Below are 9,625 nucleotides of genomic sequence, written 5' to 3'. Positions count from 1 at the left end.
TAAATATATCTTAAATGTAAAATAGAGAACCCAAACCTTAAAAAAATTTTTAAAAATTAATTTAACATATTGTAATTGTGTAAAAGAGGGTAAAAATGAAAATGTTCATATGTTAAAAATAGATATTGTGAATTTTTTGTTGTTGTTTATATGTTAATTCAATATCTAAAGATATTTTTAATATATTTCCTAAATATATCCTAAATGTAATATAGAGAACCCAAACTTGAAAAAAAATTTCTAAAAATTAATTTAACATATTGTAATTGTGTAAAAGAGAGTAAAAATGAAAATGTTCATATGTTAAAAGTAAATATTGTTAACTTTTTGTTGTTTATATGTTATTTTGAGTATGTAAATTTTAAAGAAAAGAGTGTCTAAATTTTTTTATAACAATTACCATGCAAAATTTAGAGTAAAGAGTCATATACTCAATCTTTTGCATATTATTTTCTAATGAAAGTAGTTGAATTTGATTTTATTGATTTTGTAGTAATTAAATAATCTGATTATGAGAGATTTATATATATATATATATATATATATATATATATATCTTGAAAATAATTAGAAATTTTTATATCTTGAACATAATTATAAATGATTTTATATTTTGAAGATTATTATAAATGAATTTTTATATCTTGAAAATAATTATAAATGATTTTTATTTAACTATTTACTTTAGCTTGAAAAATAAAAAGTAATTAATTATAAGATGAATATATTAGAGATATATAAAAAATATTTGGATATTGAATAGAAAATGTCTTTTAATCATGAAAACCCATAAATAGTTTACTATAATAATTTTTTTTTAATTTAGAATTTTCTTTTTAAGTGTTGGTCAACGCTGGAGTCAACGCCGGTCTTTGCCAGAGTCAATTGACCGGTGTACTGGATTATATGTTTATGATGTTGACCGTCATATAGTTCATGCATATGGTCATGTAATACATATACTCTGTATAGTTGAATATACAATAGTATACTTGGCATGTGTGACCATGTATTCACCAATACTTCGTGTATCTAGCCATCTTTTTTCCTGCAGATATTTTACACCAAATTGAGAAATTAATAAAATTCTATATTTGTGAACCAAAATAAATGCAATATATAACTCCGGGAAACGCTGATAAATTGTCCGAATCCCTAAATATCACTTCTCGGTCTCAAGTCCAACCAAAGTCTTTCATTAGCCCCTTTTGCTTCTCAGCCGCAGAGATCTCATCATGGCTCCAATTGCTGTCGGTGATGTCGTACCAGACGGAACTATCTCATTCTTCGATGAGAATGATCAGCTTCAGACTGTCTCCGTTTACTCTCTCGCCGCCGGTAAAAAAGTCATCCTCTTTGGTGTCCCTGGTGCTTTCACTCCCACTTGCAGGTATCTATAAAGTTTAAAACTTTCTTCAGATTCGTCCTTGGAATTAGTTTTATGAGAAGTGGGTTTTGATTATTAGCTGATGGATTCGTAGATTTGATTTGAAAATTGTGTTTTTTGCTTTTGGTTTGGTGAGGTTAGTATGAAGCATGTTCCTGGGTTCATTGAGAAAGCAGATGAGCTGAAGTCAAAGGGTGTTGATGAGATCATTTGCTTTAGCGGTGAGTATTGATTGTTATGTTTTGATCTCTGTGATGAGTTCTGTTCATGTATACTTGTGCAAATCTGATCAAATATGTTGAATTCGTTTGTTAGTCAAACTTGCTAAATTGTGAATGGTGGTTGGTGGTGGATTTAGATAGTTCTATAGATCGACAAGAGATGATGTTCTTTGCTAAGGAATGAACTTGGAATGAGACAGTTTTGAAGTACAATGAATTGAGTGTTGAAGGGTCTTTGCCTTGAGTATGTGGTCTCTCATGAGCTTTAAGATTAGATGGGTTATTGTATTTGACTTAGTCTGCTTGATGTGCAAAATGTTACGGATCCAAATGTGTATATTTGGTTTTTAAAGAGTATTCACGCAGTGATTTGTGTGTATTGTTGCAGTGAACGATCCATTTGTGATGAAGGCATGGGGAAAGACATACCCTGAGAACAAGCATGTGAAGTTTGTAGCTGACGGGTCAGGTGAATACACACACCTTCTAGGACTTGAGCTTGACCTCAAGGACAAGGGTCTTGGTGTTAGGTCAAGGAGATTCGCTCTGTTGCTCGATAACCTCAAGGTGACTGTAGCCAATGTTGAAACTGGTGGCGAGTTCACTGTTTCCAGCGCCGAAGATATCCTCAAGGCTCTCTAAGTTACTTATCGTTTGCTTTTGTTGTAAACCGCTGTATGTGAAGTAGTGGATTCTATATCGCCTGGTTTTCAAACATGTAGGCATACTAAAAATAAAGCGGTGTGTGATGGACTTGCTTGGTGTAGTAAGTAAACTGTTGGTTTTGGTCTTATTCTCTACGGTTAATTTATGAAATTGAGTAATTTTCACGTGAAGATATGCATACCAAATCTTTCCATAGTTGTTCTGAACTTCTGATTGATGATAAGCACGTACCAAAAAGTTAGGTTACCACCAGCGTAAGAATAGTTGGTATCATGCACGCCTTCTAATGTGTTACGAACATTCAAGAGATGTTAATCTTGAGGGTTGCTACTTTGTGTCTCACTTTCACTAAACGGAGAAATGAGCTGTCATTTGCTGTTTGTTATTATGTCTCACCCGCCATCATCCGTGGACCTTTCTGTTCTTCTTCATTTGGTATTTGGGTTTTACCTTCGTTCCATAATGGCGACTATTTAAGAAATGTTCTAAAAAACCTGTTTATTATAAAATCGTTTCAAATAAAACACACTTAATTGTTAAGTTCTATAATAATACTTGAAAAATGAAATAGTTGTATTTTGGTAACATATATAAAATGAAATCAATTATTTGAATACTCACATCACACGCATCATATATTTTTCAAAAAATTAAGAGTGTTATTGTGGCGATGCTTGATTGCATTTATTATTATCTTGGATTGCATTTATTTTTTCTTGTCTTACAAGATTTTCCAAATATGTCTATAAATGATTAAATGTTATATATTTGGAAAACAAAGTTTTTTGTTTTGTTCAAAGCATTGCATTCAACTCAAAGCCTGAAATAGAGGAAGAATCATTCAAATTATATGAAAGATAGAAAAATAAAGGCTTGAAGATTTATCCAAGGAAATGCTCAACTCCAAAAAAGCTTGCATCAGCAGGAATATCTCTAGTCGCCTTGACGGATTCAGTTTCAGTCATTTCAAGAAATCCAAGACCAACTTGTGGTGGTCATAAACGTGTATGTTATATCTTTGGAAAACAAAGTTTATTTTTGGATAAACTAATTTTAGAAATCTATTAATAATAATAAATACTATATATTCAATTAATGATATATTTTCCATTCAGTAAAACACTATAAATTGTGCCATAATACACCTATTCGATTATATTCATCTTCAAGTCCAACAAAACTCATTCATTTAGCCCCTTTTGCTTCAAGTCCTCAGAGATCTCTCTCCTCATGGCTCCAATTACAGTCGGCAATGTTATACCAGACGGAAAGATCTCATTCTTCGATGAGAATGATCAGCTTCAGACAGTCTCCATTCACTCTCTCCTTGCCGGTAAAAAAGTAGTTTTCTTTGGTGTCCCTGGTGCTTTCACTCCCCTTTGCAGGTATGTATAAAGTTTCAAACTTTCTTCAGATTTCTCCGTGGAATTAGTTTTATAAGATCCTTAGTTGTGGTTTTTTTTTTGGTGTGTGGTTAGTATGAGCCATGTGCCTGGATTCATTGAGAAAGCAGGGGAGTTCAAGTCAAAGGGTATTGATGAGATCATTTGCTTTAGCGGTGAGTATTAACTGATATGTTTAAGTTCATGATCCTGGAATGTTTATTGTATATGGGTGAGTATGCTTGATGTGCAAATGTGTTTTTGTTTAAGTATTGACGCCATCATATCCATTGATTGTTGCAGCAAACGATCCGTATGTGATGAAGGCATGGGGAAAGACATACACAGAGAACAAGCACGTGAAGTTTGTAGGTGACGGGTCAGGGGAATACACACACCTTCTAGGACTTGAGCTTGACCTCAAGGACAAGGGTATGGGGATTAGGACAAGGAGATTCGCTATGTTGCTCGATAACCTCAAGGTGACTGTAGCCAATGTTGAATCTGGTGGTGAGTTCACCATTTCCAGCGCCGAAGATATCCTCAAGGCTCTCTAGATGGCTCTCTAGATAACTTTATCTTTTGCTTATTGTATTGTGTTATGTAAACCGCTCTATGTGAAGTTGAGGATTATATAGCCTCATTCATGCATATAATAAAGCAGCGTGTGACTTGCTTGATATAATAAAATAAAGTATTGGTTTTGATATTATTTTTCTTTGTGGTTGAATTTGAAAGATATGAGTAATTAACGTCAAGATGCATACCAAATCTCTTCGTTGTTGTTGTGGACTATGGTAGGTATGAACCTAAAAGTTAGTTAACCAGAGTTGTACTACAAAAAAGTGTGTTTGCAGTCTATTTCATTCGATAACAGTAGTACAAACAACTAGGTAATTAGCTCCGGTTTTGATCATTAGCTCAGTTTTTGATACTTAGCTTTCGAAATTACGTATTCATACATATTTCAATATCTACTATATTGAAGGTTTTGCTTATATCCATTAATAGAACTTAGGGGAAAAGGGAAGCTTTCTCAAGAAAAGTGCTGACCAACAAGTTATATAATCATAACATCAACATTAGCCTTATGAACTGAATTGCATGCTTTGGAGTGATGCCTTTCAGATGTAGATCATGTTAATTCATTTGGTGGCACACATCGAACTACGGAGCATTAGATACTTATTTTAAGACTATTTCACAATAGCTCAATAAGACAACAACAACGGCTTATAATGAGTTTCCAGCTTATAGAATCATAGAATCCATAATAACTGGTTCAAATAGAGATACCAACACATAAAATAAACGCCAAAGTCCTCACGAGTACATCTTTGTTCACAAACAAACACAACAGAACACACTTCCTTAGCACACACCATTCATCTTCTTCCTGTCCTTCACAAACTTCCTCCATCCAACAATAACGTCCATCAGGAGCTCCCTCTCCACCTTCTTCCCCTTCACATTTTCTGCGACCCCTTCTAGTCCCATCTTCTTAGATATCTTGGAAGGCAAGGTATCTAGCTCGTGAAGCACCTTGGAAATATCTGCCACAAGTCTCTCCGCGAGTGTTCTCGAGAAATCTTCCCTGACGACAACACGCAGAACCGTGATGTGCTGTGCATCCGCAGGCATAGTGTAAGCCGGAACGATCCACCCGAAACGACGTAGCATCTCAGAGATCTCGAACTCGTTGTGGAAACTATGGTCCTTGAGAGAGAAGGCTACGACTGGCACTCCTTGGTCCTTTGAGACTATGTTGAAACGCTCTGTTTTCTCTATCCCTTCTTTGAGAACCACCATGTTCTCAATGCAATTCTCCATCACATTTTTGTAGCCCTATTCAAACCAAAACGTCCCATGTAAAAATTTCACTGGAGTCAGCAAAAAATTAAAGAATTTGACCTAATATATATATTTTATAAAGATCTACGCATGGTTTCATGGTTTACTACGAATAACACTAGACTCACCTCGAACCCAAGACGAATGAGCTGATAGTATTGAGCAATAATTTGACTCGATCCTACAACAAGAAAAAACTTTTATCATGTTACATAAATATAACATCATGAAATGTTCAACTATATAATATGAAACATATATAACAAACCTTTGGAGAAATTGAGAGTGAAAGTGGGTTGATCAGAACCAAGATAGTTGATATGAAAGATAAGCTCTTCAGGCAAATCCTCTTGTGCCCTCCACACGACCCAACCAATACCAGCATAGACCAGTCCATACTTGTGACCACTCACGTTGATGCTCTTAACCAAAGGAAGCCTAAAGTCCCATTCCAATTCAGGGTAGATAAATGGAGCAATGAACCCTCCACTTGCTGCATCCACGTGGATCGGTGTGTTCCAGCCAGTCTCCTCATTTTTCTTGACCAGCAAGTCATTGAGACGCTTCACGTCTTCGAACTCACCGTTGAGTGTTGACCCCAATATGGCCGCGACACAGATTGTGTTCTCGTCCACCATCTCTGCTGCTTTGTCTGGATCCATCACGTAGTAACCTTCACTTAGCTTTACCTCTTTTAGCTCCACCTCGAAGTATCGAGCAAATTTCTCCCAGCACACCTGAAATTAGACCATATTTGTGAAAATATACACTTAATTTCTAAAATGATGGTGTTTCATTTTAGATAAAAATAAAATATAACCCATCCTATTCGAACCAAATCCAAAAAGTTCGATCCTAAAAATGGAACAAGAGTTATTTTTAAGATTGTAATGATATTTTACTTTTCCAATAACTGAAAAAAATAAAATCGAATTCAAACAAAAATCGAAAAGCATAAAAATTGAAACCGAAATTTAAATTTATATGAAAACTATGATTCTTTTCTTTATTAAAAACCAAATCTGAAACAAAACCAAAACCATATCGATAAATCAATAATATATTCGATTTTAATGAAAATCATGGTAATATTTAACCCAAAAAAATGCTTTGGAATATTTTACTAGATATTTGAAGTATGATTCTTACTAAACCATCTCTTTATCTATGATGTTTTTTCACCATATTGTACTATATATGAATATGTATAAATACTTACTTGAACGTTGGCTCCAGTTACAATGTTGGGTTTGTCATAGGGTTTACCCTCAGCCTTGCGCTTGTTCTGCCATTTTCTTTTGAAGGCCAGTCCAGCTAACATGATGGCTTCTGAAGAACCAACTGTCCCTACTCCCACTGCAGTCTCATTTTCCTCAAGTGGCGCATTGAACAGTCGAGCTATAATGTTCACACATCGGTTCTGTTTTTCCAAAATAAAAATAAAAAAAAATTATGAATTATGAGTTCAATATAACAAAAGTAACCCATTCTTCAGTTGTTTCTTTAATTTAATTTCTGAAAACGGAATCTTATACTGTTTTAGGTTTTTTAACAAATGAAAATTTAACACTGTTATTCTTTCTTTGTCGATTACTCTATCTATCTACTAGCTTAGTTTATTCTTCATTTTTTGGTGATTGATTAATTAAATTATCAACAACTTAAAACCCACATTGATTCATAACTTAAGAAAACACATAACAATAGAAGAATTAAAGGCGTAAATTGGGGGAGTAAATTGTGAATCTACCAAATTCAGTGATTCATTCGTCAAAATATCTTTCTTTTTATCAAATTAAACGGTAACTTTTTTTGGTAAACTAAAAGATATCATAATATTGATAATGGGCTTATATCTATTTTATTGAGAAATGACATAATAATGTATACACTATTTGCTATCATCATATTCACACTATCAAGAAGCACCAAATGCACACAGTGATGCCATCACATATCCATATATGAACAAACAAGTACCAACTTCTTAATGGTGAATTTTTCAAAGTTTCACATGATAAAATCAATATGACGATTGACCTTACAATCACGAGATTTTAATGGTGGGTGGGCTCCTCCTAGGTTTCATCACAAGTCGCAACTGTTTGTATACTCATATGTCAATTTATTTACTTTTATCTTCCTTTTTTTTGTTTTTTTTCCAATTTATTCATTTTTTTACTTTGTTATCTTTTCTCAAAACATACAACGTTTACCACGCATTCATATACAGAAATACTCGATTAAATTGTACCATACTATCTAGTGGGAAAAAGTTGCGTGGACCAATCAAAACCAAAAATAATGTGTGGAAAACAAAGAGAGCCTTAAGCCCTCTTGCCAAAAAAAAAAAAATCAAAGAGAGGTTGCCGACAAAAGTGATAACATTGTCCTACGACTATTCAATTATTCTGCTTTGCCATCTTTTTCTCCCATACTTTGATTCTCAATGATTTAGAAGTTTTCAACTTTAATCATACGACTTGGTTGATTCATTTCAGATAAATAAAAAAACCGGATGCTATGCCGATTGGTTTATTGACAAACCGAATGTGTTATTTTCCGAAGTTCATTTCAAGTGGCCCACTAGTATTGATGATAATTTAACATAAGTCAATACCAGTTATTTATGGTCAAGAGATTAAGTTAGAGAACAACTTACAAAACGACCAAGTCCACTAGTCTAAGAGCATGGACATGTCGGCCAATAAAAACTAGAACGTATGGACATTTTTCTTTTCTAAATACAAAAACGAAAATAAGTAATAATGTAAATTTGTCTTCTTCTATATTGTTAAGGAGAATTAAATGTTGGACTAATACTAAATTTATCTAAACAGCAGTTTTTTCATCTTCCACTCCCTCTAACATTTTTTTGTTTTTGTTGAACAAATCCACTCCCTCTAACCTGTAACTCAAATTTTCTACTTTTTTCCGTTAACCTATAACCCAATTTTTTCGTTACAAACAAAAACAGAAGTATATGGAACGACACTTAAATTTAAATAATATTTTATCAAAATAATTAATTATATATTTTTAATGAAACCATTGCGAAATCGTGTAACCATTCCAAAGCAAACTAGAACAAGAAAAAGATCTAGCTAGCACCATTAGTTAACTATTATGGATCGAGAGATGGAGAGATTTAGACCTGGAGTTCGGTGGTGACAGGGTACTCATCCATGTCAACGTAGTTCTTGTTGATGGAGTCCATGATGAGTTTGTCACACTCTGGCTCCATCCATGTAGTCACGAACGAAGCTAGGTTAAGCCTAGGGTTACCATCAAGCATCAGCTCGTCTTTTATGATCTGAAACGCAGCGTCCTTCGGTATCGAGTTCTCCCCGATCTCATACCTTTTTGTCCAAATCAAAGGATAGAATAAAACCATAAAAAAAAAAAAAAAATTGAAACTATATTTTTCTTCAATATTATTAATTGGTGTACTTACTTGGGAAGTGTAGTGCGAACATAGCGAGATCCGAACATGGTGCAGACAGATTCATCACTGTTTGTTGCCGTTCTTGCGAGAACCATCTTTTCTTTCTTTCTTGTGAGTGTGTGAGCGAGAAAGAGATGATGAAGAAGAACAAAAAGATACGAAGAGATGAAGTGCTAAGGCTACGTTTATACATTGATTAGTGACCCTACATATTTGCTGTCTTTCCTTTTTTTTTTTTTTTTTTTATAATTTGTAGTTTTGTATATATTTTAAAACGATATTCGCATGTAAAATATCTACAAGATCGTAAAGATATACCGAATTGATTTCATATGCTCATATATGCTTGTACCTACTAAAAGAAAGAGACAAGTGATACCTACAAACTAAATTACATTACCGTGGAAATTTGGTTTTTCTTTTTTCTTTTTGGCAAGTATATTACCTATATTAAGACATTAGACATGTCAACATTTTTGTGTTATGAGAGATGAACAACTCACTTAAAAATAAAACCATTCAAATTACGGCAGTTAATTGTAACATCTGTGAACCGGAATCCCGGTTTGGGATGTGCATCGATCGATGCAGTAGGAGCATCGGTCGATGCTGGCTCAATTCTGTGCGTTTTGACTTAAGTCAAACGCTGTGTTTTGGGGTTAAGGAAAACCCT

General features: G+C 33.9%; 3 protein-coding genes across 4 annotated transcripts; 2 read left to right on the top strand and 1 right to left on the bottom strand.

The window, feature by feature from the left end:
* On the top strand, positions 1,111-2,444 carry LOC104787613 (peroxiredoxin-2B). Its single transcript, XM_010513223.2, has 3 exons — positions 1,111-1,390; positions 1,529-1,608; positions 1,997-2,444. The coding sequence occupies exons 1-3, from the start codon at positions 1,236-1,238 to the stop codon at positions 2,248-2,250; spliced, it is 489 nt and encodes a 162-aa protein (XP_010511525.1). The 5' UTR covers positions 1,111-1,235; the 3' UTR covers positions 2,251-2,444.
* LOC104787612 (peroxiredoxin-2C-like) lies at positions 3,066-4,368 on the top strand. 2 transcript variants are annotated; one of them, XM_010513222.2, is made up of 4 exons: positions 3,066-3,279; positions 3,491-3,659; positions 3,753-3,832; positions 3,960-4,368. In XM_010513222.2, exons 2-4 carry the CDS (start codon positions 3,505-3,507, stop codon positions 4,211-4,213), a joined length of 489 nt encoding a protein of 162 aa, XP_010511524.1. In that variant the 5' UTR covers positions 3,066-3,279; positions 3,491-3,504; the 3' UTR covers positions 4,214-4,368. The 2 variants fall into 2 exon arrangements, with proteins under 2 accessions (XP_010511524.1, XP_010511523.1); XM_010513221.2 differs by having other exon boundaries at positions 3,484-3,659.
* On the bottom strand, positions 4,825-9,197 carry LOC104787611 (glutamate decarboxylase 2). Its single transcript, XM_010513219.2, has 6 exons — positions 8,962-9,197; positions 8,662-8,866; positions 6,727-6,927; positions 5,776-6,244; positions 5,636-5,688; positions 4,825-5,501 (listed from the first exon to the last, which is right to left on the bottom strand). Exons 1-6 carry the CDS (start codon positions 9,045-9,047, stop codon positions 5,028-5,030), a joined length of 1,488 nt encoding a protein of 495 aa, XP_010511521.1. The 5' UTR covers positions 9,048-9,197; the 3' UTR covers positions 4,825-5,027.

Source organism: Camelina sativa, chromosome 5, assembly GCF_000633955.1.
Source record: "Camelina sativa cultivar DH55 chromosome 5, Cs, whole genome shotgun sequence".
NCBI classification, from domain to species: Eukaryota; Viridiplantae; Streptophyta; class Magnoliopsida; order Brassicales; family Brassicaceae; genus Camelina; species Camelina sativa.
This window is presented reverse-complemented; position numbering and strand designations above follow the sequence as displayed.